At 39.4% G+C, this 26,974-nt stretch overlaps 2 protein-coding genes across 10 annotated transcripts in view; one reads left to right on the top strand and one right to left on the bottom strand.

Moving 5' to 3' along the window:
• The window catches only part of HEATR5B (HEAT repeat containing 5B), an 85,748-nt gene extending 72,900 nt beyond the window's left edge, over positions 1 to 12,848 (bottom strand). The window contains exons 1-5 of one of the 4 annotated variants that reach the window (XM_027113379.1): positions 12,776 to 12,848; positions 11,755 to 11,902; positions 8,081 to 8,292; positions 4,487 to 4,595; positions 2,751 to 2,900 (exon numbers count right to left, since the gene is read on the bottom strand). In XM_027113379.1, coding sequence (XP_026969180.1) covers positions 2,751 to 2,900; positions 4,487 to 4,595; positions 8,081 to 8,292; positions 11,755 to 11,880 — 597 coding nt within the window. In that variant the 5' untranslated portion in view covers positions 11,881 to 11,902; positions 12,776 to 12,848. Of the gene's footprint in view, positions 1 to 2,750; positions 2,901 to 4,486; positions 4,596 to 8,080; positions 8,293 to 11,754; positions 11,903 to 12,027; positions 12,669 to 12,775 lie in introns of those variants that run through there. The other 3 variants (XM_027113378.1, XM_027113380.1, XM_027113381.1) reach the window with 3 other exon arrangements.
• Positions 12,849 to 12,946: 98 nt separating this feature from the next.
• GPATCH11 (G-patch domain containing 11) lies at positions 12,947 to 25,685 on the top strand. Of its 6 annotated transcripts, XR_003434094.1 has the most exons (11): positions 12,967 to 13,079; positions 15,788 to 15,905; positions 16,746 to 16,817; positions 17,736 to 17,962; positions 18,794 to 18,835; positions 19,613 to 19,733; positions 19,855 to 19,945; positions 21,382 to 21,498; positions 22,409 to 22,490; positions 23,203 to 23,738; positions 25,285 to 25,685. XR_003434094.1 is itself a non-coding variant. In XM_027113386.1 (10 exons), exons 3-10 carry the CDS (start codon positions 16,759 to 16,761, stop codon positions 23,256 to 23,258), a joined length of 795 nt encoding a protein of 264 aa, XP_026969187.1. In that variant the 5' UTR covers positions 12,953 to 13,079; positions 15,788 to 15,919; positions 16,746 to 16,758; the 3' UTR covers positions 23,259 to 23,633. The 6 variants fall into 6 exon arrangements, 5 of the variants coding, with proteins under 5 accessions (XP_026969184.1, XP_026969187.1, XP_026969185.1 ...); XM_027113386.1 differs by lacking the exon at positions 25,285 to 25,685 and having other exon boundaries at positions 12,953 to 13,079; positions 15,788 to 15,919; positions 23,203 to 23,633; XM_027113383.1 differs by lacking the exons at positions 15,788 to 15,905; positions 25,285 to 25,685 and having other exon boundaries at positions 12,947 to 13,079; positions 23,203 to 23,633.
• Positions 25,686 to 26,974: the final 1,289 nt, after the last annotated feature.

Genomic DNA, 26,974 nt, shown 5'->3' with positions numbered 1-26,974 from the left:
TTTGAAAACCACAAAATGTTGCTAAGAGTAATCAAAGAAGACCTAAATGAATGAGAGATAGAGATATCGCATTCATGAGTTGGACTTAATACTGCTAAGCTGTCAACTATCCCCAAACTGATCTATAGATTCAATGCAACCTGAATAAAAATCTCAGCATGTTATTTTTGTAGAAATGGACAAGTTAAAATTTATATGGAAATGCAAAGGACCTAGAATAGCCAAAACTATTTTGGAAAAGAAAAAGTTGGAGGGCTAACACTACCTGATTTTAAGACATTATAAAGGTACAGTAATCAAGAAAGTGTTATTGACATCAAGATAGACAAACAGATCAATGAAACAGAATAGAGATTCCAAAACTAGATCCACATTTATACGGACAACTGATTTTCAACAAAGGTGCAAAGGCAATTTAGTGAAGAAGAGTCTTTTCAACATGGTGCTAGAACAAGTGAATATCCATGTGCAAAAATCAAAACAAAACAAAAAATCTTCAATTCATACCTCACACTATATACAAAAATTAACTCAAAATGGATCATACATCCAAGTGTAAAACTATAAAACTAGGAAACATAGGAGAAAGTTTGGGCTAGGAAAAGCTTTCTTTGATACAATACTAAAAGCACAATATAAGAAAAACTGATAAATTGGACTTTGACAAAATTCAAAACTTCGCATCTTAGAAAGGCACTATTTAGGGAATGAAAAGACAGACCACAGAGTGGGAGAAAATATTTGCAAATCACGTATCTGATATAGAAATAAAGAACCTACAAAGTAGACTCAAAACTCTATAATATATGTGCCACATCTTCTTTAGCCATTCATCTGGTTTTTTTTGGGTTTTGTTTTTGTTTTTTAATTTTAAATTTATTTTTTATATATTTATTTTTGGCTGTGTTGGGTCTTCGTTGCTGCGCGTGGGCTCTCTCCAGCTTCAGCAAGTGGGGCCACTCTTCGTTGCCGTGAGCGGGCTTCTCATTACAGTGGTTGCTCTCGTTGTGGAGCACTGGCTCTAGGCGCACGGACTTCAGGAGTTGTGGCGCACGGGCTTAGTTGCTCCACGGCATGTGGGATCCTACTGGACCAGGGCTCAAACCCATGTCCCCCACATTGGCAGGCGGATTCTTAACCACTGCACCACCAGGGAAGCCCCCATTCATCTGATGATGGACATTTAGGTTGCTTCCATGTCCTGGCTATTGTAAGTAGAGGTGCAATGAACATTTTGGTACATGACTCTTTTTGAATTATGGTTTTCTCAGGGTATATGCCCAGTAATGGGATTGCTGGGTCATATGCTAGTTCTATTTTTAGTTTTTTAAGGAACCTCCATACTGTTCTCCATAGTGGCTGTATCAATTTACATTCCCACCAACAGTGCAAGAGGGTTCCCTTTTCTCCACACCCTCTCCAGCATTTATTGTTTGTAGATTTTTTGATGATGGCCATTCTGACTGTGGCACATATATACAATGGAATATTACTCAGCCATAAAAAGAAATGAAATTGAGTTATTTGTAGTGAGGTGGATGGACCTGGAGTCTGTCATACAGAGTGAAGTAAGTTAGAAGGAGAAAAACAAATACCGTATGCTAACACATATATATGGAATCTAAGGAAAAAAAAAAAGTCATGAAGAACCTAGGGGCAAGATGGGAATAAAGACGCAGACCTACTAGAGAATGGACTTGAGGATATGGGGAGGGGGAAGGGTAACCTGGGACAAAGTGAGAGAGTGGCATGGACATATATACACCACCAAACATAAAATAGATAGCTAGTGGGAAGCAGCCACATAGCACAGGGAGATCTGCTCGGTGCTTTGTGACCACCTAGAGGGGTGGGATAGGGAGGGTGGGAGGGAGGGAGACACAAGAGGGAAGAGATATGTGGACATATGTATATGTATAACTGATTCACTTTGTTATAAAGCAGAAACTAACACACCATTGTAAAGCAATTATACTCTAATAAAGATGTTAAAAAAAACTCTATAATAAGAAAACAAATAACTCAATAAAACAATGCACAAAAATTTTGAATAGACTCTTCATCAAAGAAGATATGGATGGTAAATAAGCACCTAAAAATATGATCATCATTAGTCTGGAAATGCGAATTAAAGCCACAATGAGATTCCTGTACATATCTCTAAGAATGGCTAAAATTAAAAAGACTGGCAATACCAAATGTTGGTGAGACATGGAGAATGAGGAAATCTCATAGTACTTTGGAAAACAGTGGCAATTTCTCCAAAAATTAAATGTAAATCTAAAATATGATCCAGCCATTCCACTCCTAGGTATTTACCCAAGTGAAAGGAAAGCATGTGTTGATAACAAAAACTAGTACACAGATGTTCACAGCAGCTTTTTTTGTAATATCCAAAACTGGAAGCAACACAAATGTCCATAACAGGTGAAGGAATACACCAATTGCGGCATAGCCATACAATGAAATACTACTCAGCAATAAAAAGGAATGAACGATTGATACATGTAACAACACTGAGAAATCTCAAAAGAATTATGCTGTTTAAAAGAAGCCAGGCAAAAAGAAAAAAAAAAGCACATACCACCTGATTCCATTTTACATATAATTCTAGAAAATGAAATGAAACTAATCCATGGGAACCAAAATCATGCCACCTTATTTTGAAACTTTCAAAGGAAAAAAAAAATCATTGACTGTTTCAGAGCAAGCAGGATAAGGAGCAACATTATAAACAGCCGAGTACTAACCTTGGCAACTGCACATCGAACAGCCATTGACCTGTCAGTTAAGAGAGACCTGGCATTCTTATAAATATCACGATGACAGGAAGCTGCTGCACCACCCAGTCCATTTAGAACTTTCTGTAGACTCATTAAGATTTCACTTCGCCCTTGAGACTAGAGAAGAACATAAAGCAAATTCTACGTTTAAATAAGAACATACCAAAAGACCAAAGTTCTCTGGGCCTAATGGTCTTACCTCTAAAGGTAAACAGTTAAGTAATGAAAAATAAAAAAGTATTTTAGAACGTCCCTGAAAGGTAAAAATAATTATTAACTTCAACAAAATAATTATTTGAGAAATTAGGTTACAATAAGTAAACATATTCTTATGTTTCCATGATCTGTTGAAGTGCAAATAATGAGAACATGACAAATTCAAAAGCTTCAATATAATACCTCAAGGATCCAAGCTTTCAGAATGTGAAAAGTTAAGTAAAAAGTACTTAAGAATATAAACCATCTAAAAGAGGAAGAAAACATCCAACACATTTTAAAAACTTTCTCACAGATATATTCCAAACTATCAACTTCTTGAGACTACTCTGAACTCTTGTTTTTATACTCTTATTGTGCTTGATTCGTATTTCTGATAGTATACTTATTCAAACATAGATTTCTTTCACTAGACTGTAAGCTCTTTGAGGTCAGGGAGTAGATCTTATTCATCTTTATATGCCTAATGCCTAAGAATATGCCCTCAATTCTTGCTTAATAAATTAATAGACAAAGAGTTCCCAGAAGAGGTGTTGTCCAAGAAATCTTTAGCTTTCCTAGACAAAGAATTAGACTATGAGACCAGTGCTTGGTCTATTTTCAGTTAACCCCAAATGAACAAGGAATTTTCAGAAGTAATACCAAACTGACATGACAAAACAGAACTATTTTTACTTCATATTAGTTGCTGTGGATTGAATACTGTCCCGCCAAAAGATGAGTTCAAGTCCTATGCCCTGTTACCTGTGAACATGACTTTATTTGGAAATAAGGTCTTTGCAGATGAAATCAAGTAAAGATGAGATCATACTATATTAGGGTGGACCCTAATCCTTATAATAGAAGAATTTGGTATCCTTATAATAGACCGGTATCCTTATAACAGAAGAATTTGGACACAAAACACAAGATGCATAGGGAGAACACCATATGACAATGGAGACAGAAATTGGAGAGATACATCTGCAAACCAAGGAATACCACCAAAGCCAAGGACGGTCAGCAACAACCAGAAGCTAAGAAGGCTTGGAAGGACTATTCCCAAGAGCTATCAGAGGAAGCACGGCCCTGCTGATACCTTGATTTCAGACTTCTAGCTTCTAGAATTGTGAGGCAATAAATTTCTGTTATTTTAAGCCACCCAGTCTGTGGTAATTTATTATGGCAGCCGTAGGAAACTAATACATTAGCTATGGCACAAAAAATAATATGGCAGTACAATAATATTCCTAGGGCTAAATAAAATAATACATAAACCTATTCTTTGTCAAGGTAAAGCATTCTTTCCCTTCTCCCTGAAATATGAGGTAATGTACATTAAAACAAGGGGCAAGTAATATTTTTTTGCAAGTAAAAATTTTAAATTACCCTCTTGCTAAGCAATATTAAGTACTACACTGACAGAGAAAAGGCAACATATATTTTTAACTAACATCTAACTCCCACCACAAGCAAAACATTTAAATAATATTTGTTGTAAAACTTACCTCTGCACTTTTCAGAGATTTCAAAAGATTATTTACTGTTTCTGGAAATGCACTGCCTAACATTCTCCCCATTTTTTCATAAAATGCTCCAACACAAGCCACTGCAGCCCTGTAAGAAGTGACATTTTCACCAGTCACTGTTCAGATTAATAATTTTATAATATTTTTCTTATTTTCAGAAATCAATTTGTATTTGTGCAGGACACTTTTGGCCACAAATCCTTAATTTTCAAGAACACCTTGTTGATTCTTGGCTATCATCAAAAAGTCTACAAATAATAAATGCTGGAGATGGTATGGAGAAAAGGGAACCCTCCTACACTGTTGGTGGGAATGTAAACTGGTGCAGCCACTATGGAAAACAGTATGCAGGTTCCTTAAAAAACTAAAAATATAGCTACCATATGATCCAGCAATCCCACTCCTGGGCATATATCCTGAAAAGATGAAAACTTTAACTCGAAAAGACAGAGGCACCCAATGTTCGTAGCAGCACTATTTATAATGGCCAAGACATGGAAACAACCTAAGTGCCCATCAACAGATGACTGGTTTAAGAAGATGTGGTGTAAATATACAATGGAATACTACTCATCCATAAAAAAGAATGCAATATTGCCATTTGCAATAATGTGGATGAACCTAGAGAATATCATACTAAGTGAAGTAAGTCAGACAAAGATAAATATTATATGATATTACTTATATATGGAATCTAAAAAATAATACAAATGAACCCAATAGACAAAACAGAAACAGACTCACAGACACAGAAAACAAACTTACGGTTACCAAAGGGAGAAAAGCGGGGAGGGGGATAAATTAGGAGTATGGGATTAGCAGATACAAACTACTATACATAAAATAGATAAGCAACAAGGATTTACTGTACAGCATAGGGAACTATATTCAATATATTGTAATAACCTATAATGGAAGATAATCTGAAAATTATATATACATATAAAGCTGACTCACTTTGCTGTATACCTGAAACTAACACAATATCATTAATCAACTATATTTCAATTTAAAAAAATTTTTAAAAAGAATACCTTCTTTATTCTGTATAATTGTAACAGATACTATGGATAATCAAATTGTATTCTTGTTAGGAAAATAAGAGAATAAACATATATTTACATAACAAATCATACCCATCCTTTGAAAGAAACCCAACCTTTCCTTTTGAGGACTTTCCAAATTATGTTCATCCACAATGATCCCTCTCTTCTTTCATTATACGTAAAATGTCAACCACTCATTCTGACAAAATTATATTGTTTCCTGTGTTGCAACTTGACAATTTTATATGTCTATATCTTATCCTGCCCTGCCAACGGAAATGTAAAGTCCAGAAACACAGAGGTGGTTATACATTTTTGTATTACTCACAGTGTCTGCCTCTTAATATATAAATAATAATAAGCAATTACTTGTAAAATTTAATCTAAATGGGTTTAACAGAACAGCTGACAACATAGAAGAAGAAATGTAACAGCAGCCCATCTCTTCCCATGGTAGGGAAATCACCCTACCATCACTCATGTAAACAGTAAATAAGTGAATAGCTCTGAGCTTAGCTTAGCGGCAGGAGCTGGGCATAAAGGTGTAGCCTCTGGAGTCTGGCACATCTGTACCTAAATCCTAGAACCTGTCACACAATAGCTATGTGTCCTGAGCAAGTTACTCTGAGGCTGAGAGAGATTAAATATAGTTTACTATTGTACAAGCAATTAACAGCAGAATCAGAGAATCGACCTTCACTTCTTTGACTCCAAATCCCATGTTTTTTTCAATACTCTATAGGCTGATAACAAAGCTAAAAATGACTGAGGTCACATGCCAGAATATATTAGTGAATTCCTAAATAGAACCCATGAATCCACTGGAAATACGTATGAATAATATGTAATAAAGTCTACTTAGCCTGAACTATAAAATTACGTGTGGATTTGCCAAGTGGTAGAGAACTAAATCACAAAACTATTACATAGCTTCAAACTCCAAAATAAACTGGAAAACACTAATACACTCTAATCTCTTCTAAAACTTTTGAGAGCTACATCTATCCCAAACAACACAAAACTTAATCACAACATATCTATGAAGTTGAAAACAGACCTAAAAATCAATGTCTGGGTTCAGAATAATTTCTCCATTTCCTCTAAGCTATGATACTGGTCCTGGCTCCTTGAATGTTGGTGTTCTAAAGTTGTATCCTTGCTATCTTCTCTTCTCACACAGTATTATAATACTCTTCCTAGGTAACTTTATCCATACTAAAGGGTTCAGCCTACTCTAAAATCTTCATTCTCTACTCACCAAAATGACATTCTCAGCTCAGGTCTCTGAAATCCAGACCAGGATTTCCAACTGCTTACTACATACTGTCACTTGGATATTCCCACTTGGACTCCAGATTCAGCATGCCCAGAATTGGACTCATCATTTTCCCCTCAACTTATTCCCCCCACTATTTTGTATCTTTCTGTAAGCACTGTATATAAGGTATAAATAAGCCACTTCTGTTTCCAATTATCAGTTTCCTTTGTCTAGAAAATAGGTTAGCAAACCACAGCCTGCAGGCCAAATCTGGCCCATCATCCAGCCTGCCACCTGTTGCTGTAAATAGTTTTATTGGTACGCAGCTGTACTCATTTATTTACATACCAGTTATGGCAGAGTTGAGTAGTTGCAACAGAGATGATACCCTATAAAGCCAGAACTATTTACTATCTGGCCCTTTCCATAAAATTTGCCAGTCCATGACCTGTCACATCCATCTTCCCCTTTTCCCATCTTAACCCCTTACTTGACTCATTTCCATATTTCCTCCTGGATGGTTGATCTTTGGCTGATGCTTCTTTAAGAAGGCTTTGTTGACACTGCTCTCCCGTCACACCACAGCTAAGTTTATTCAGGTGTTACTTTCCCGCCCACAACACTCTTCACTACTATAATAACTCCTGATTTTCTTATTTGACTCTTTCACAGGATGCGTCCCTACGCCATTATCCTCAAAACTTGCTCTCAAAATGTCTGCCCTTGACCCAGACCACAGGTATGGGCTTGAAATTGGGTCAAGCTCTTAATTTAGGAGTCAGCAAACTTACAGGCAAAATGGTCTCTGTCTCAGGTACTCAGTTCTGCCATTTAAGCATGAAAGCAGCCACCGCCTAAATGAAGGAGCATGTCTGTAATTCTAATAAACTTCATTTACAAAATAGGTGGCATGTTGGATTTGGCCTGTGGGCTATAGTTTGCCCATTCCTGCCTCAATCTCATCACCCACAAAATCTTTACTTTTCTTTCCATCCCAGCCAAGAATATTATCTCCTCCCAAAATTACCAAAAACCCCTGTGCAAATTGCTGACATCATACCAATTCTCTGTAGTTTGCTAAAAGTCCCAGGGGCAATGGAGCACATGTTGAAATAGAACTCCTTTCCCAGACCTACTTAGAGCTTTTATTGTCAGCAGCATATCTCAGGTTCCATCTACACAGGGGTCTTTATGATCAGCAGGCCCTTATTAAGATAAATTACTCTGAAAAAACAAGTTTCAAAGGTCAATCTCAAAGTAAGTACTTACAGTTTTGTTGGTAAGTAGGCTGCAGTGTCATCTTTATTTCTGATAATGTCATTACATTTATCAAGTGTTTGAAAAACAGTGAAAGTATCTCCAATGCTATAAAGGGCTGCAAGATTTTTAGCTAACAATTTTCGCGTAGGTGGTCCAGGTGAACTACTTATTAATCCAGTTAATTGTTCAACAAGTTTTTTCTGTTTTTCCTTTACATCAGTCTGTTATAAAAAAATAAAGATCATCAGTTTTTTTCTTATACATAATTTTGTTATCTTTTAGTGAAAATTTAAAAATACTTAACAGTTAAGGCACTCTAATAATTAAAATCTATATTACTTTAGGTATAAAACCATAAATGAGAATTTTCAAGATAAGGAAGAGTTCAGTAAAAAAATGAACCGTTCTTTCCTAGATTAAATATTCTCCTCATTCTCCTCCAATTCCACAAAGTTAGCTGCCAATAAAAGTGACTACTCTATATCCAAAAAGTTTCCATGCTGACTTATTAAAAATTAAAACCAACAGTCAGTCAAAGGATGTAAAATATTGGGTGTATGGACAATTGACATCTTAGAACTCAGCTAGGGTCCCCTGTAAAAGCAAAGTCAGTAGTTCATAGAGTTATAGGTCAGTAAAGGAAACCAAAAGAAACTCTGAAGAGCTCTAGGCAACAGAAGAAATATTCAGATCTACTCGTAATCAATGCTGGGAATTCATCCATCCATTAAAGAAATACTTACTGTACACTTATATGCCATGCACTATTCTAGGTACTGGGGTGCAAATGCAAGAGTGATTACAATAGACAGTCTCTGCCCTCATGAAATTTACATTCTAATGGGGAGAAACAGAGTTTACCAAATAAACAAATGAATACTGTGAGTTCTTCCTGTTTTATACAGATTAGTAAGAAAAAGGCATCTCTGAAAAGAAGTGAAGATGTGAGTTATGCAGATATCTGGGAGAAGAACATTCCAGGCAGGCAACAAGTACAAGGGCCTTGAGGTGGGAGCATACTCAGCATGCTTGAGGACAGCAAGAAGCCAGTGTGGCCGGAGCAAAATAAGACAGAGGAAGTAGCAGGAGATGAAGTCAGAATGATAGAAGGGAGCAGGTCATGCAATGCCTCATACACCATTGTAAGAACTTTGTATTTTATTCTCAGTGAGAGTCTGAGGCAGAGGAGGGACACGATTAAATGCTTTAACAGGGTTTTTCTGACTATTGAGCTGAGGATACTCTACAAGGTACATGGCTGGAAGCACGGTGAGCACTTAAGTTGTGGCAATAATCCGACAAGAAATGAGGGTGGTAACAATGGAAATAATGTGAAGTAACTGAATTCTGGATATATTTAGGGGAGAGAACCAATATGATTTGCTGATAAATATGATGTGGAGTTTGAGAAAAAGAAGGAAGTGAAGAATGGCTCTAAGATTTATGACCTGAGCAACCAGGATTATACGGTCATTTCCTGAGATAGAAAGCACTGGGGCAAGGATAGGTTTGAGACAGTGAAATCAAGAACTTAGTTTTAAATATGTTAACTTTGAGATGCTGTTTAGATATTCAAGAGAAAGAGGTGGAGTAGCTAGTTGGATATCCGGTAATCATTACTACATAGATGGCAGTAAAAATCATGAGATTAGATGATATCACTGAAGGATTAAGATGGGTTTTTTTTAAAAAATAAAAATAAAAAAAGAGTGCCCAGGACTGAGAAAGAGCCAGCAAAAGAGAATGAGGAATAACTAGTGAAGCAGGAGTAGAATTAAAAGCAAATAGTGTCTTGGGAACCACAAATAGGAAAAACTTCACACCAACTGTGCATCAACAGTAATGATAACAATTTATTTTTTAATTTGGGTAAAGGGTGTACAGATGTTCATATTATTATGCTTCATAATTTGGATATACTTTTTATATACTCTTTTGTATTTTTCAATTTCACAACAAAAAAAGATATTTTGTGCTTTAAGATAGAGGATCAGCTATGTCAAAAGCTGCTGACAGCTCCATTAAAACAGAATACTGACTGTTGGTTTGGGCAATACAAGATCTGTTTCAGTGTAATGGAGGCAACAAATACCCAGCTGGAGTGGGTTTAAGAGAAAACAGAAACTTCTAGTTAAAGACTGTAAATGAATCCATGCATTAACTCTGTCTCTCCAGAAACTAAAAGTATACTAAAGGGCAACCAAAAAAAAAGCACCAATATAAAAGGGCAAAGAAAACAGAAAAAGAATCAATGCAAAATATAGAAGCCAGGTATCCTCAATATGGAAAGTTAAGAAGAGCCCCAGCTTCCAACAGAGGACTCCTGAAAAGCTCATGTTTGTTCGTTGTTGCTCTTGTTTTGAGGCCCCAAATGCTTATGGAAGAGACAGTAAAGTTGTGTCTAGAAATGGAAGGAATGGTTGAGAGTCTATTTAAGAAGCTGTAAGACTCCCACATCTCTCTCCTCCATCCTGAACTCAGTGAGCTCGGGCACAACCGTGGGCTGGGAAAACTGCACTGAAAACAGGGGGATTAAGTAAAAGTTTAGACACTGAATGTTGAAGTCCCCAGCCTTCTCCCCCAAATCCTAGAACCTAGGCAGCTAGTCATGTACCCTAGGACACTACAGTAAAAAAGTCTCTTATAGGGAATGACTAGCTCAGAAAAACCTAAAGGGGTTCCTCAAAGAATTGGACTAGTCTATGGCGAAGCACACTTCACCCTGACTAGAAAACTTTTACTACTCACTCTAAAATTTGAGCAGACTGCCAAATTTTCCTCAGATGTTTGAAGAAAGCATCTAATTTTAAAGACAGCATCTAATTTTAAAGACAGAAAATAAACACACAAATAATGAAAAGTAACTTGGGTGAAAAGATTGTGAAGGAAGAAGGAAAAAGAAAGAAAAGCCTATTATTAACTCTTCAGAGAGACAAGTGAAGATACTGGAATTGCTACACAGCACTGAGGGACCACTTGATGTTGGAGATAATGAATTTAAAGTGACAGCAATCAGGGCTTCCCTGGTGGCACAGTGGTTAAGAATCTGCCTGCCAATGGCAGGGGACACGGGTTCAAGCCCTGGTCCGCGAAGACCCCACGTGCCGCGGAGCAACTAAGCCCATGCGCCACAACTACTGAGCCTTGCTCTAGAGCCCGCGAGCCACAACCACTGAGCCCGAGTGCCACAACTACTGAGCCTGAGCTCTAGAGCTCGTGTGTCACAACTACTTAGCCCGTGTGCCACAACTACTGAAGCCTGTGTGCCACAACTACTGAAGTCCGTGCACCTAGAGCCCATGCTCTGCAACAAGAGAAGCCACTGCAATGAGAAGCCCGTGCAAGACCCAACGCAACCAAAAATAAAAATTAAAAATAAATAAATTTATTTAAAAAAAAGAAGTGACAGCAGTCATATAATCATGTTTTTCTCCACTCACATTCAGATGTCCAGGTAGAAACATAAAGTCTCTATCCAGGCAATAAGCTGGATTTAAACGAGGTTTGGGTTTTGCCACAGGATAGAAAAGGACAGACAAATTCTTACTACAGTACAGTGTAATATTCTCAAGTTCCACAAATGACCTACAATCTCCAAAACATAATGTGTTTTCTTACAAATCATGTACACATAATAGTCTTTATATATGTTAACCCAGCTAGAAAAAAAAGTAATACCATACCTTGTTGGCAGCAACCAAGACTTTATCAAGAAATCGCAACCATTCAAAGATAAAAACTGGTCTCTTCGCTTCAGTGATTTGAGCCAAAGCGTCTTCATTCAGCAATAAACTGTGGGCTAACTCCATTACTGAAGTTTTAATTTCACACCTTAAATAAACAATTTTAAAATACTTGTAAGAACTTGTTAATATTAAAAGTCAAACTTAACAAATGTAATCACTAAGAAATGAAAAATAAGGCTTTACTTCTCATTTCATTTGGAGGAAACTTACATAACTTCCTTGAGGCAAAACCCGAGAACCTAATTTTAAAGGATAAGGGTGCAAACAAAAACAAAGGAAAGTCATGCTTGGTGAGGAAGAATGAAGAATGGGTTCAATGGAAAATTAAGATAAATATTGCAAATAAGGCATTATTCCAGAAGGAAAATGCCTAGCAAAATACGTCATTAACCCATTCCATAAACGGGAAAACTGAAGCACCGAGATCAAACACCAGCCGGGCCTGACAACCCATCCTCCTTTTTCCTCTTCCACTGCTCGGTGCACAGCACCCTTCCGCTTCCCCTGCTGCACCTGCCCCAGGAGGAGGTCAAAACGTCCCAGCAGACAGATCCCACACTGGAAGGCTCCGAGAGTCTTCCTACGGGGATGAGGTGGCGGCGGGAGGCCAGGTCCCCGCGGCCGAAGCTTCAGCTACAACGCCGGGCGGTCCAGGAACGCAGCTGGCAGAGGCCGCGCGCACTGCAGGTCCGGGTAAACCGGCTATCTGGAGGAAGGCAGCGCAGCGCCGGGCCCGAGGCCGTCTCAGGCCTCGGCCGGGTCACCCGGTCTGTCAACCCCAGGAGGCGGCGACTCGGAACCAAGTCCGGCGCCTGAAAAGGGCAAATGTTCATTACGAACTCGAATTCCGTCCCCAGACCTCTGACAACCTAGTGGGGGCCTTGGTGTGTGTGCGCGCGCGTGTGTGCGTGTATGTGTGTCAACGTGCACGCTACGGTGGCGGACGGGTCGGCCTTACCTCGTAGTCTGGCAAAGGTAGACGAGCCGAGCTCCGCGTCTAGAAGAAGCCGCTAAGGGACCCGGATGCCCCACCTCCCACACTTCTCCCAGCCGGAAGCGCGAGGAGAGCGCGTGCGCGGAAGGCTGATCCTGCGCAAGCGCACTTAACCACGTCTGCCTGGCCCCGCCTGCCTCCGATTTCCAATTGACACTGGCCGCGGAAACTCAGGTGGGAGCGAAGGCCCAGAGGTCCCGCGCAGGTTGGTGAGCGTCTGCGCAGCGCTAGCTTTCGCGAGCTGGCCTGGGGAGAGTACAGCTGCCAGGTAAGGAGCTGTGGGCGCCTGGTGAAATGATGAAGGGCGGTGATCTGTGCACTGGCTGTGACTACCCATCACACCATCACCAATATTCCCACCCGTGAGTGGTCGCGTCTGTGGCACGCTTGCACCTGGGAGGGGCGCGACAGGGAAGGGATCAGCGGCCCCTGAGAGGAGTGTTTGGGTCTGACGCGCTTCTTGTCACCTTTCTACTGTACATCCAACTACTTAGTCCATCTCTCCACTTGGATGTGTAATGGGACTCTCAGTACATGTGAAGCAGCACTCTTATTGCCACCTCCCTGTCCACTATCTGCCAAAAAACAAAACAAAAACAAAACCTGATGCTACAGTCTAACCGCTCTCAAAAACTGGTAACTCCATTCTTCCAGGTATTCAGACCAAAAGCCTTTTAGTAATCCTTGACATCGATCTTTCCCACCCCGCCGCCAATCCAGCAGCAAATCCCGTTACCTCTATCTTCAGAATATACCCAGAATCCGATCATTTCTCACCACTTACACTGCTGTCACTGTGATCCAAGCCACCGTCATTCTGCCAGGATTATCACCTTGTGAAGTTTATCCTTATCCTTATGGGAACAGATGATGCTAAAGTATAGTGTACCCATAAAAAGGGGGTTTAAAAAACCTGTAACGCCTCTGCATAGCACTTTAGAGCTAAGTAGTTCCCTTAAAAATAATCGAATCCTATTTGCAGTAGAAAGAGCTCTGAGACCTGGATTTTTTGTGGTGTTGAGCAAGTCATTTAGCCATACTGAGTCTTAATTAAAGCAGGACTAATTGTCCGTACCTTACAGAGTTGTTAATGGTAATTAAATGGGATAAAAATGTTTGATACACTCGGTAGGTGCTAGATCATTATGTATAAAAATACTGTTATTACAAATGAAGAATCTGAGGTTTAGAGACAGTGGGTGAATTACCACAAGTGCTGGATATAATCTTACATACTTTTAACTTATTGTATTATAATAAAAGGAAAATTAGGCAAAACTAAGCTGTAATGTTTAAGGATGCATGTGTGGGTGATGAAACCATAAGGAAAAGGAAGTGACTGGAAGGGGTGTGATAGGGTAGGGGACAGGGAGGGCTTCTGGGGGGCTGACAAGGTTCTATCTGCTGATATGGGTGATGATTTCTATTATCTTTTGCTGTAGAACAAATTATTCTAAAGTTTAGCAACTTGAAATAACTATAATCATTTATTATCTCACAGTTTCTGTGGGTCAGGAGTTTGTTAGTGGTTTAACTTAGCTTGGAATTTAAGAAGTTGTAATGGGGACTTCCCTGGTGGTCCAGTGGTTAAGACTCTGTGCTTCCAGTGCAGGGGGCGTGGGTTCGATCCCTGCTTGGGGAACTAAGCTCCCACATGCCGCACCACGCAGCCAAAAAGTAATAAATAATCAAAAAATTAAAATTAAAAAAAGAAGTTGTAAGGAAGATGCCAGCCCACAGTGAGCATCTGAAGGCTTGACTGGGGCTGGAGGATCCATTTCCAAGGTGACTCACTCATGTCACTCCCAAGTTTGTGCTTGTTGTCAACAGGAGGCCTCAGTTCCTCCTGCGTGGACTTCTCCATAGATCTGCTTAAATATCCTCACTATATAACAGCTGACTTCCTTCAGAGAGAGTGATCTAACTAACTTCAGAGTTAGAGTGATCTAAGAGCTGTAGTGTCTTTTGTGACCAAGAAGTCACACTCCACCATTTCTTCAATATTCTGTTGGTTACATAAGTCAACCCGTTCACTGTGGAAGGATGTTGAAAACCAAGAGGTAAAAATCACTGGGGGCCATCTTGGAGGCTACCACATGGTTACAAGAGTGTTTGCCTCATAAAAATGCACTAAGCTACACATTTATTTTATGCAGTTTTCTGTATTGATAGATTTACAAGAAGATTTTAAAAAAAGAAGACATGGCGACACAGGAAGAAAGTATTCCGTTACTACAAAATCAGAAATATAATTAAAGACCCTTCTTATCCTCATCATAGCTAAACACTAAGGATTTATGATGTTTGGGACACAGTGGTAGGCAGAGGGTATACAGGGGACTTATCTTTGTGGTTTACAGCCTAGTTGGGAAGATATACATTAAAAATATAAAAACCAGTACAGTAATACTGTTTTCATCCAATGTAATTGTCCAGACTCTTGGTTACAGTTGACAGAACCCCTGTTCAAACAAGCTTAAATAATGAGGAAACTTATCAGCCTATGTAGCTGGGAAGAATGGGAGGTCATAGCATTAAAGAAAGAGCTGCAGGAATCAGGGCCTTGAGAACTAGGGTTGGAGACTCATTGCCTTTAGGCCTGTCTCTATCTGGCTTCATTCTGCAGAACAGGATCTCTTCGAATGACCAAGAAGATGGCCATCCACAGCCCAGCTTCACATACTTCCAGTTTAGAAACCCCAACAAAGAGAGCTTCTTTTCCCTGCGATCCATATATTCGTATCATTAGGGAAAGAGATGCTTACTTGCCCTGTTTAGGTCATCCCCTCGCCTTTGCTAGGACATAAGGTACTATAACTGGCCATCTTGTGCCCAAGAGAGTATATGGTACTAAGATTGCCACCTTCCACTAGAACCACAAGGAGGGCAGAAGGCCGGGTTTCCAAAGGGAAGGATGGTGAGCAGGCCAAAACAGCATATGTGCACTGCAACAAGTGACTCCACTTTTGTATCCAGGAACTGGACCAGCAGCATTGACAGCACCTGGGCGCCTGTTAGAAATGCAGGACCTCAAGCTCCAGCTCAGAATCAGACTCTGCATTTTAAGAAGATCCCAGGGCAATTCATATACACAGTAAAGTTTGAAGTGTAGTTTATAATTACATGATTTTAACTACTTCGGATAGAAACTGTCCTCAAAAGTGTTTCCACATAAGTGAAGTGTTAACTATATCAAGTTACAAATGAACAGCTTGAACATAAAGTGCTGTGGAGAGAGGCCTGAAGTGGTCAGGACAGGCTTTTGTGAAGGAGGGTAGCCTAGGCCTAGGAGGAGGGAACTGTCTGTGGTGTGTTCAGAGGGCAATGAGAGAGACCATGTGGCGTGACTAATGAGTCCTAGAGGAGAGTCAGAGGTCAGATTATGAAGGATCTCTCTGGCTACCATGTGAAAATGATGGTTCCTCCACTGCCCACAGGGTAAAGTTTACAAAGGATTTGAAACTGGCAAGTAACATGTCCTGACATGTTTTTAAAAAACCACTCTGGAGAGGTTCTAGAGGATGGGTTGGAGGAGGAGAGGCCAAAGGCAATGAGACCAATTTGGAAGCAGTTGTAATAGTTCAGGTGAGAAAAAGATGCCTGAACGAAAGCAGTGGTCACAACTATAGGAAAAAATGCCTATGGGGGATAATATGGAGGAAGAGTTGACAGAGGTTTATAAGAGGTCAGGAAGGGGGAGATAGTGGTGACGTTAATTTGGAAATACAGGGATGAAGGAGGTCTTGGGAGGGGGAAGAGAATGAGTTGTTTGGATTATTGAGTTTGAGAGCTCCACCCAGAAGGATGTCAAAAGGACACTTGAATATGGAGTAGAGCTCTAGAGAAAGGTCATGGCTGGGAATGCATACAGGTTTATTTCCATTTTGGTAAACTGAAAATTAGTAATCGTTACTTTATCCTATTTGATTTGTAGATGGTTTTGCCATATGAAGCTGAAAATGGCAGAAGAGGAGGACTATATGTCTGATTCCTTCATTAATGTCCAGTAAGTAAATATGCACACTCCATGAAATGATATGTGTAAGACATTAGTGGAGATTTTTCAGCAATGCCATTGATTTTATATATTTTTATTTTTTATAAATTTATTTATTTAATTTATTTATTTTTGGCTGCGTTGGGTCTTTGCTGCTGTGCAGCCCCCTTCCAGCTGCAGTAAGCAGGGGCCACTACTCGCCGCAGTTTGTGGGCCTCTCACTGCCGTGGCCTCTCCCGTTTCGGAGCACGGGCTCCAGGTGAGTGGGGTTCAGTAGTTGTGGCATGCAAGCTCCAGAGCACAGGCCCAGCAGCTGTGGTGCACAGGCCCAGTCGCTCCGTGGCATGTGGGATCCAACCGGACCAGGGCTCAAACCCATGTCCCCTGCATTGGCAGGCGGACTCCCAACCACTGCGCCACCAGGGAAGCCCTAAGCAATGCCACTGATTTTAAAGGTGAGGTTGGAAGTTAGTCTTATTGCTTCATGGAAATACTTCCTACATGTCTATAGTACAAAGATACTAGAAATTTCTTCTTCCTTTTTAATGCTAGGTGTTTTTTTCCTGCCCCTGATTCTTTTTATTCCCCTTTTCCAAGGATATTTACTGTTTTACTTCATTTCATCTCATCGCGTCTTAATACCTGCTGTCCAGCTTTGCTTTTTATTATAGCCAACCTCTTAGAAAAATTAGTTTGAACCTACTATTTCTAATTTCTTCAACTCTGTACTTTTAGTTTCTTACCATATGGTACCAGCCTTCATCATTTTAACTAACACAGCCATTCTCAAAGGACATTGGTTATGTTCTAACAAAGATGCTCCTAGAGGTAGCACTGAAATATTAAGTAGTGTCAAGTGAGTAAGTGGCAAAGCTATGAGAAACTTGCATGTACTGGTCCAAAATAACCTTTTCCCTCATTCTTCAGAGAAGATATCAGACCAGGCTTGCCAATGCTGAGGCAAATCCGAGAAGCCCATCGAAAAGAAGAAAAGCAACAGGAAGCTAATTTGAAAAATAAGCGGAAGAGTTTAAAGGAAGAAGAACAAGAGAGACGTGACATTGGACTGAAGAATGCACTAGGCTGTGAAAACAAAGGGTTTGCTTTGCTCCAGAAGATGGGATATAAAAGTGGTCAGGCCCTCGGCAAAAGTGGTGAGTCACAGCCAGAAATAAACAGCTGTAATTTATTGATGAGTACCAGTGATGACTCTTTAATCTCTGTCCCTCTACACAGAAATTGAAACAACTTAAGCTTCCTAGGCTCTTACTGTTGCTGGCAAGCTTATGGAGAACTTACATCTTCCCACATCCACTTTAGACATGTGCCATCAAGAGCTGCTTATCTGCCCAGCTCGGCCTCAAAGGCGCTAACAAGTGGGATGGACGAGGCTTACAATGGAGGCAGCAGCTAAGAATGGTGACAAGAGAAGGGTTAAGAAGTACAGTGGCCCAAAGGACAGTGAAGCAACATCGAAGATGATGGCAGGACTCTGCCCTGCTTGCTCTGTACCTGTGGCAGCTGCCTGAGTGACCCCTCAGCTGGAGAAGCTCAGTTCTCACCTCTCTTTTAGGAATGAGATTGCTTATTAAGAGATAGAGGCCATATACGTATAGTAGCTTCTGTAAGCTGTTTATCTCCTCTCCTCTCCTTTATTGTCATTGCTTTGACCTTCACCTCGCAAGGCTTTGCTCTCTCTTGTGGCTCCCACCCTCCTGGATATATATCAGTGTTTTTACTTCTTAAAATCCTTCCTACCTTGAGGTGGCGTTGCAGGCTGTGGATCAGCCTTATCGAGGACTAAGTATTTGAAGGCAAGGGTGGTAGTTGATTGTAGAGTATTGATGTTCAGTTACAGTTTTGAGTATCATTGAAACTGAAGGGGATAAGTATAGAACATTATAAAGTTGCATACTGCACCTGCCTGTAGTTTGAGGAAGAATTTCTAAAGTAGTTTGTGTTTTGTTCTCTATTTTTTTTTTTAGGAGACGGTATTGTTGAACCAATTCCTCTTAATGTCAAAACAGGTATGTAATTATTTTTGAGGCTATTTACCAGTAATAACAACTTACACTTAAATTTAGCACATATATTTGCTTAATAAATACTTTTTTATGGTGGTACTGTTACAGTTCTTATCATAAGACACCCTCAGTAAAATGTTTCTCAGTTAAATTTCTAGACCTTTTAAACTAAAAATACAAGTAAGTTTTAGTCAGTATAAAATAAAATTTTAATCATAAAAATAGGGGAAAAAGTGTTGTAACCATTAACAACACAAAGCTATTTTTGTCCACTGAGTGTCCTAAAAGTATCCTGAGACAGATGTATCCATTAAATGTTTTTCTTAATACTTTGGACAAATTAAAGAGAAAAAATATATACTTTATTTGTTCAGCATATTTATATGTAAGTATGACAGTTGATACTGTTTTCCCAATTTGAAAAAAATGTGTGTAGTATTACCATCTTATTAGATCAGACCAATGATCTTTGTAAAAATCAAATTATGTGTTTGGGTTAAAAAAAATCTCTAGTGTTTTCTCCCATCCTTCTTATCAAATGATTTTGAGTGACTGTACTCAAATTAGAATTGCATTTAATCTGTAAGTATTTAGGGAATTCCCTGGCAGTCCAACAGTTAGGACTTGGCGCTTTCACTGCCTAGGGCTCGGGTTCAATCCCTGGTTGGGGAACTAGGAACCCACAAGCCGCAAGGTGTTGCCAGAAAAAGAAATTTTAAGTTGTCATGCTTTGAAATATAAAGTCAGTACATTTCTCATCAGTGTTTACTGTTTGAGCAGGAAAAAGTGGCATTGGTCATGAGGCATTACTAAAACGGAAAGCAGAGGAAAAATTGGAAAGCTACAGAAGAAAGATTCACATGAAAAAAGAAGTTGAAGAAAGAGCTGCAGAACAGTTTCGGTATTTTAGCAGTTTATAGTTTCACCCTTTCTTTATTGTGGTATGTTTTCTGCTACTTGGACATATAAAATGGATGAAGAGAGCACAGACCTCTAGTGTACTATTTTTTTCTTTGAATCAGAATGCGACTTAAAAATAAGCAAGATGAAATGAAGCTAGAAGGAGATCTTAGAAGAAGCCAGAGAGCCTGTCAACAGTTGGATACTCAGAAGGTAAGCCTTTTACCTGCTTTCAGTTTGGTAAAGTGTTTTGGCACCCAGTGTGATTTGCTCTGTATTTTTATTGTTAAAAAGAGAGAGAGAAAGAGAGAACTCCAAGCCTGGTGTATCTACCCACTAAAGCTTTCATTTAAGATGCATTATTGATCTATGATAACTGCTCCACAACAAAGAGAAGCCACCGCAATGAGAAGCCCGCGCACCGCAATGAAGAGTAGCCCCGCTTGCCACTAGAGAAAGCCCGCCTGCAGCAACAAAGACCCAACACAGCCATAAATAAATAGATAGATAGATAGATAGATAGATAAAAGTGGGGGGCTTCCCTGGTGGCACAGTGGTTAAGAATCCACCTGCCAATGCAGGGGACACGGGTTCGAGCCCTGGTCTGGGAAGACCAACATGCCGCAGAGCAACTAAGCCCGTGCACCGCAACTACTGAGCCTGTGCTCTGCAGCCTGCGAGCCACAACTACTGAGCCCACATGCCACAACTACTGAAGCCTGCGTGCCTAGAGTCCGTGCTCCTCAACAAGAGAAGCCACTGGAATGAGAAGCCCACGCACCACAATGAAGAGTAGCCCCACTCGCCGCAACTAGAGAAAGCCCGCCCGCAGCAACGAAGACCCAACGCAGCCAAAATAAATAAATTTATTTATTTATTTTAAAAATAAATAAATAAAATAAAGTCTCAAAAATGGGGACTTCCGTGGTGGTGCAATGATTAAGAATCTGCCTGCCATTGCAGGGGACATGGGTTCAATCCCTGGTCCGGGAAGATTCCACATGCTGCAGAGCAACTAAGCCCGTGCGCCACAATTACTAAGCCTGTGCTCTAGAACCCGTGAGCCACAACTACTGAAGCCTGCGTGCCTAGAGCCCGTGCTCCTCAACAAGAGAAGCCACCGCAGTGAGAAGCGCTCGCACCGCAATGAAGAGTAGCCCCCGCTCGCCGCAACTAGAGAAAGCCCACTCGCAGCAACGAAGACCCAATGCAGCCAAAAAAATAAATAAATAAATTTTTTTTAAAAAAGAATAAAAAAGTTTCCTTCAATTAAAAACAAAAGTCTCAAAAATGTTTGTAAAATTCCCTTCATATGTAAATAGATTGCTGGAAGCAATCTCTCTTTTCTCTATTTCCATAGGACATTATTTTGAATATGTGTCGTGATACTTAAGATTTCCTCACTGATATGTATCATTTTATACCCATTAAGCTACTTATACCCATAGCTTCTTTTCCCTACTAGATTGTCTGCACCTGGGAGGCAGTATTCTAACTGGGTTTTGCATCCCCATAGTTCATAGTGCTTTACTCTTAAAGCAGCACTCAGTAAATATTTAATTGAGAGAATGAATTCATGTTGACAGGAGCATACTTGTGATAGAGTTATGTTTAGCTGTGTTTAATTGGGAATAATTCTACATTTTCAGAATATTCAGGTTCCCAGGGAGGCATGGTACTGGTTGAGGCTTGAAGAGGAAACTGAAGAAGAGGAAGAGGAAGAAAAAGAACAAGATGAAGATGAATATAAGAGTGAAGACTTAAGTGTATGTGTTGGGACCAGTTCCGTAAGCCGGCTGTCTCAGCCTTGGCACGATTAACATTTTGAACTGGGCAGTTGTTTGTTGTCGGGGGCCGTTCTGTGCATTGTGAGATATCTGAGAGCATCTGTGGCCTCCACCCACCAGATGTCCATTGCACTTCCCCCTTGTGACAACGGAAAACGTCTTCAGACATTACTACATTTTCCCCCGAGGGGAAAAAATCACCCCTTGAGAACCACTGCATTACAGGTTTATTTCATGAACCCCAGAGCAAAACTTAATATAATTTTCCCCGTTAGCTTCAGTCTACCCTCTCACCTCAGTTTTAGTTTGGATGATGGATTAGCCGCAAATGTAACTTATGTTAATTTCTACCTTGTTTCCTGCTGAACTCCTGGAAGTGATTCTGAGTACCTCCCTCCCCCACCCACAAACAAAACAAAGGAAAAAAACACAATTCAAAGGAAGTAGAGATTATTCAAGGAAAGAATACACATTTCTATGGTTACTTTGTATAAAAGAGTATGTAGGAGACGTTCACAATTTGAAAACCATATGTTCCACTTAACTGGGAGACCATTGATGAGAACTTTAGTGGTAGAGAGAGACAGTTTCAGCCAGATTTGTTGAAAGTAGAAGGGGTCTTTAAAGGATGCTTATTCTAATAGAGCCAGCCAAGATCTATTGTTGAAATGTTAACAAGGGGTCTCTGTTGTGTCTGACAGATGTGAAAATAGGGTAACTGGTAAACTGGGACATGTTCTAATATATTCTGCCCTTGACACCTCTCCTAACTGGTTGAGCGTGTAGTAGAAGATTTAGGGCCTTAGGGTAATTCAGCATGATCTGAGAGACCCGAAAACCAAGATTCTGTTCAATGTGAACTATTAATATGCTTGTATCCTATACCTAGGTACTGGAAAAATTACAAATATTGACTAGTTATTTAAGAGAAGAACATCTGTATTGTATTTGGTGTGGAACAGCCTATGAAGGTAAGAAGATACTTTATACTTTTTAAAAATATTGAGTACAAACACAAAACATTGATTTTAGCTTTGATTTTTTATGAAAGTCACATTTCCCATAGACAATGGAAATTTTTTTATTCCCTCCAAATGGCCATGTTGGATGAATGCTTTAAAGAAATAGTGGACAGAGAAATAATTGAGGGTTGATTAAAGGTGCTTTTAACTTTTCAGAAACTGAATGTGCAGAAGGGAATTTTTCAGTCTTCTATTTCAAAAGAAATAGAGTTTTTAATCACTTCAGGATGTTGAATTTTTTTCATGCTTTATTTTCCATGACTCTTCAGCTACCTGAAAAATATCGTAAATTTTTAGAACTAATTTTTTTGTATTTAGGTAGAATACTATCCCTGAACCATAAAAATCAGAATGTTGAAATCCACTCCATTGTTTTTTCATTGTAAGGAAAGAAGTGGTTTAAAATGTGTCAAATGTCTTAACAGACACAAGTGCTTTCTCTTCTAACACACTTGCCCAAGTCAGCTTTGCTAACTTGAATTTAAGGACTTTGTACATGAGAGGTGAAGAATTTTGAGTTATTGTTGTATCTTTTCCTGGTTTGTTTAGCAGAGTAAGAAGCAAACACAGCTACAAAATACATGTCATGTTGAAATAATTTTCTAGAATAGTATACTATGCAATTTGTATTAATTGTTCCTTTTCCTCACATAAATTACAGATAAAGAAGACCTGTCTTCAAATTGCCCAGGACCAACTTCTGCAGATCATGACTAAGATTATTCTCAATAAAGTAGAAGCTTGGCAAATGTTATTGTTTCCTAGACAGTTGAGCAGTTAGAATTTCCAAATTTTTGATACCAGTAAAGAAAGAGGGCCTTTATATGTTTCATTGTTTTTATACATTAGAAGTACTTTGTACTTTAGAATATAATTGTTCACTGGCTTCAAAAACATAATGGAAAGCCATTTCAGAACACAAGTATTATAGACATGGGCAATTACAATTTATGACTCTTTTGTGACGTTTATGGAATTTAAGGACACCAACTCTCTTACTCACTTTGGAACAAATTGAGAAATAAGACATAGGAGTTAGAGATCAAAATATCAGCTTTATTATCAATGAAATAAAGAGCTAGTTGACTTGTTCTCCAGTCATGCTCCCTGCGAGATCTCCCTGGTTAGAGAGAACTGCCGACCTTGCCTCGGAGGGACAGAGCCCATCTTTGCATTAGGAGACCATTAGCTTTCAAGGTGAGAGAACCAACCCCTCAGGGGTGGGGCCATACATGCTCAGTTCCTTTTCCCAAAATCACTCATCAGATGAGACACCTCTCTGTTGAGACGGAATGAATACAGGTTCACAGAGCTTGTTCCCACACTTCTCTCTTCCAAGGAGCAAGAAGTTCCCTTCATGCAAGCATGAGAAGGAGGGGAAAAGTATTCCCCTCAGTAAGAGTAATGTCAGAGGCAAGGTTCCATTAATAGTACTTAATTCTAATCAGTTTTAGAAACAAAGTAGTGATGATATTCCGTAAAATCGTTGAGTTTTCATAGCAATGTGTATATCCATTATAAGTGAACAACTGCCCATTTTGGCTAAAGAAACAATAATTAGGAGTAACCTTAAATATCAGGTGATCCAACTTCTTAATCCCTTTGACAACATTCCTAGCAGGTGGTAATCCAACCTCTGCCTTTATTCCTCCAGCCACAGAGAGCTCACTGCCTTAAAATGGACCGTTGCATTGCTGGGTAGCTCTAAGTCATTTTAAAAGTTATTTTTCTGTCTTAAGCTGAATTCTGCTTCCCTATAATTTAACCAGATATAGCTAAAGACATACCATGTGGCACACCTCTAGAGAACTCCATCTAAGTTTGGGCATCAAAATCATGAACTTTTTTAAAGTTCACAAGCTCAGGTGCCACCCTTAGTGACTTGATTCAGCTAGTCTAGGATAGTTTCTGGATATCTATTTATTTTAAAGTTCTAAGAATGTGTCTGATTATCACCTGTGGATGAGAACTAGTGCTCTAGGTTAAACTAGAGCATGACTGTTCTTCGGATCAAGTTGTGACCTCATCTGTACAATTTTACAGCTCACCTTTCAGTAGCATTGAGCAAGAGATCAGCCTCTTTTTATTATAAACAGCATACCTGACAACATAGCAGAAGCTAACCTACACTTGCCCAAATTAAGATAATCAATGGTATGAGTTGTATTAGCCTCTGACCTAATTTGACCTAGTTCACTTGTTCTAAAGTCTAACTTGGGGAGCTTTAAAAAACATGATATTACAAAGGTCCCACCTCCAGAGATTCTGATGTAATTGGTCACTGTGGCCTGTGTATCACTACCCTTGATTCTAAAATGCAGCAGAGGGACTTCCTGGTGGCACAGTGGATAAGACTCCACGCTCCCAATACAGGGGCCCGGGGTTAGAGCCCTGGACAGGGAACTAGATAACACACACATGCCGCAACTGAGAGTTCACATGCCACAACTAAGGAAGCTGCCTGCTTCAACTAAGACCCCATGCAATCAAATAAATAAATAAATAAATAAAATGCAGCAGAGCTTGAAAACGTAGTTAACTTCTGGGCCTCAGTTCTTCATCTAGAAACTGAATTATGAGTTTTATGACTATAAATACATATATAAAATATTGGAGCTTATATAGTTGGATAAAACTGATAGTTACTTTTTCCATTTAAAAAAATCGTAACATTGTATTAACAGCTAAAACAAAGTATATCTTCTTCTTGGAATTATAGTCACATCCTTTCCTGTCATTTCAGCCAACAAACCAACATTCATTTGGACAGACCCAACGCCATGTGGATAATTTCAGACAGAATGGAGTTAGGAACTGGCTTCCTTTTCTCCTCTTACTGACTGTAGGGCAACCTGCCCAGTGGCCTAGAGTATTTTGAATATGTCTGTGAACAAATATGCTGTGAATGTAGGAATAACCTTGATGGAACCCATAAGTCCACCAGAGTTGTGGTCTGCATTTCCAGGCCAGAGGCCAGAAATTTACTTGTTGTCATTTACTTTTGTTTATATTGTACTATGTTTATTTTCAGAGTCCTATCTAGAATTTCTAAAATGTTTCATTTTCCTACTTATAAACCCAAAATACTGGAGCTTTTAAAATTCAAAATAAATAGACTTTAATATACTAAATTGGTTTACCATACCCACCTTTACTTTGTTATTTATCAACATTTAATTGTTGAAATTTTACAGTGAACATTATTATTATTTAGTATTAGACACATTTTGCAGGATCAAGTATATGAAATTCTTAACACTTTTATTCCCTACTAATTCAAAAGCACTTATAGAGTTCCTGCTTAAATGCAGGGTAATACACTTGCTGCCTTGGGGCAAATCAAAATGAGAGAGCCTGTCCCTGCTTTCCAGAAATTTACAAGGAGGGAAACACCCATGCAGGAATAACTGAGCTCCAAAGCAAACTGGTAGGTACAATACTGAAGAACTAAATAACTGAAGTATTAGGGAGAAGTTTCATTCCGAGTGGGAGATGGTAGAACACTATGGTAGCAGCACTGAATTTGGGCTTTCAGCATAACTTTGATATGCAGTTATGAGGAAGGCGTTACAATATGACCCAGCATTTCCACTCTTAAGTTATACCCAAGAGAAATGGAACCGTGTCCAGATAAAACTCATACACCAATATTCATTGCAACATTATTCATACTAGCCAGAAAGTAGAAACCTAAATGTCGATCAGCTGATGAATAGGTGAATTAAATGTGATATATCCATATAACTGAATATCATTTGGCAATAAAAGGGGAAGGAATTTCCATCCATGCTATACCACAGATGAAAACATACTAAGTGAAAAAGACCACATACTGTATGATTCCATTTACACAAAATGTCCAGAATAGGCAAGTCTATGGAGATAGAAAGTAGATTGGTGGTTGCCTAGAGTTGGAGGAAGATGAGGAATGGCTGCTAATGGGTACAGGGTTTCTTTTTGGAGTGACAAAAATGTTTAAAAATTGATTGTGGTGATGGTTGCACAACTCTGAATATACTAAACACCACTGAACTGTATACTTTAAATGGGGTGAATTTTATGGTATGTGAATTATGTCTCAATAAAGCTGTTACTTAAAAAAAAGATTGAAGGGAATTTCAGGTAGAAACCATAGCCGAGCGCCACTGAGCACAAAAGCCTATTGAGGTGACCCTGAACAGACCTGTGTGGCTGGGGCCTATTCAGGTACTGCTGAATGTGAGATGCAGAACGGGAGACCCCAGAGGAGCACAGCCCTGCCAACACTTTGAAACCCATTTCAGACTTCAGGCCTCCTGAACTGTAAGAGAATAAATGTGTGTCACTTTCAGTCATCAGTTTTGTGGTCACTGGTTACAGCAGCCCTAGAAAACCAATACAGGTCTCAATCAAACTGACCCCTCAAGAGCCACACATATTTGAGAGATATCTGA

This window comes from Aethalodelphis obliquidens, unplaced genomic scaffold (genome assembly GCF_003676395.1).
Source record: "Aethalodelphis obliquidens isolate GAN/ISIS:26980383/991018 unplaced genomic scaffold, ASM367639v1 scaffold12, whole genome shotgun sequence".
NCBI lineage: Eukaryota > Metazoa > Chordata > Mammalia > Artiodactyla > Delphinidae > Aethalodelphis > Aethalodelphis obliquidens.
Note: the sequence above shows the minus strand (reverse complement) of the source record. Positions and strands in the feature narration are given on the sequence as shown.

Coding starts and splice junctions, on each gene's coding strand:
- GPATCH11 (XM_027113382.1), top strand. CDS start 13,106: ATGATGAAGGGCGGTGATCTGTGCACTGGCTGTGACTACCCATCACAC. Junction 16,818..17,735: donor GATTCCTTCATTAATGTCCA/GTAAGTAAATAT, acceptor CTCATTCTTCAG/AGAAGATATCAGACCAGGCT. Junction 21,499..22,408: donor ATAAGAGTGAAGACTTAAGT/GTATGTGTTGGG, acceptor TCCTATACCTAG/GTACTGGAAAAATTACAAAT.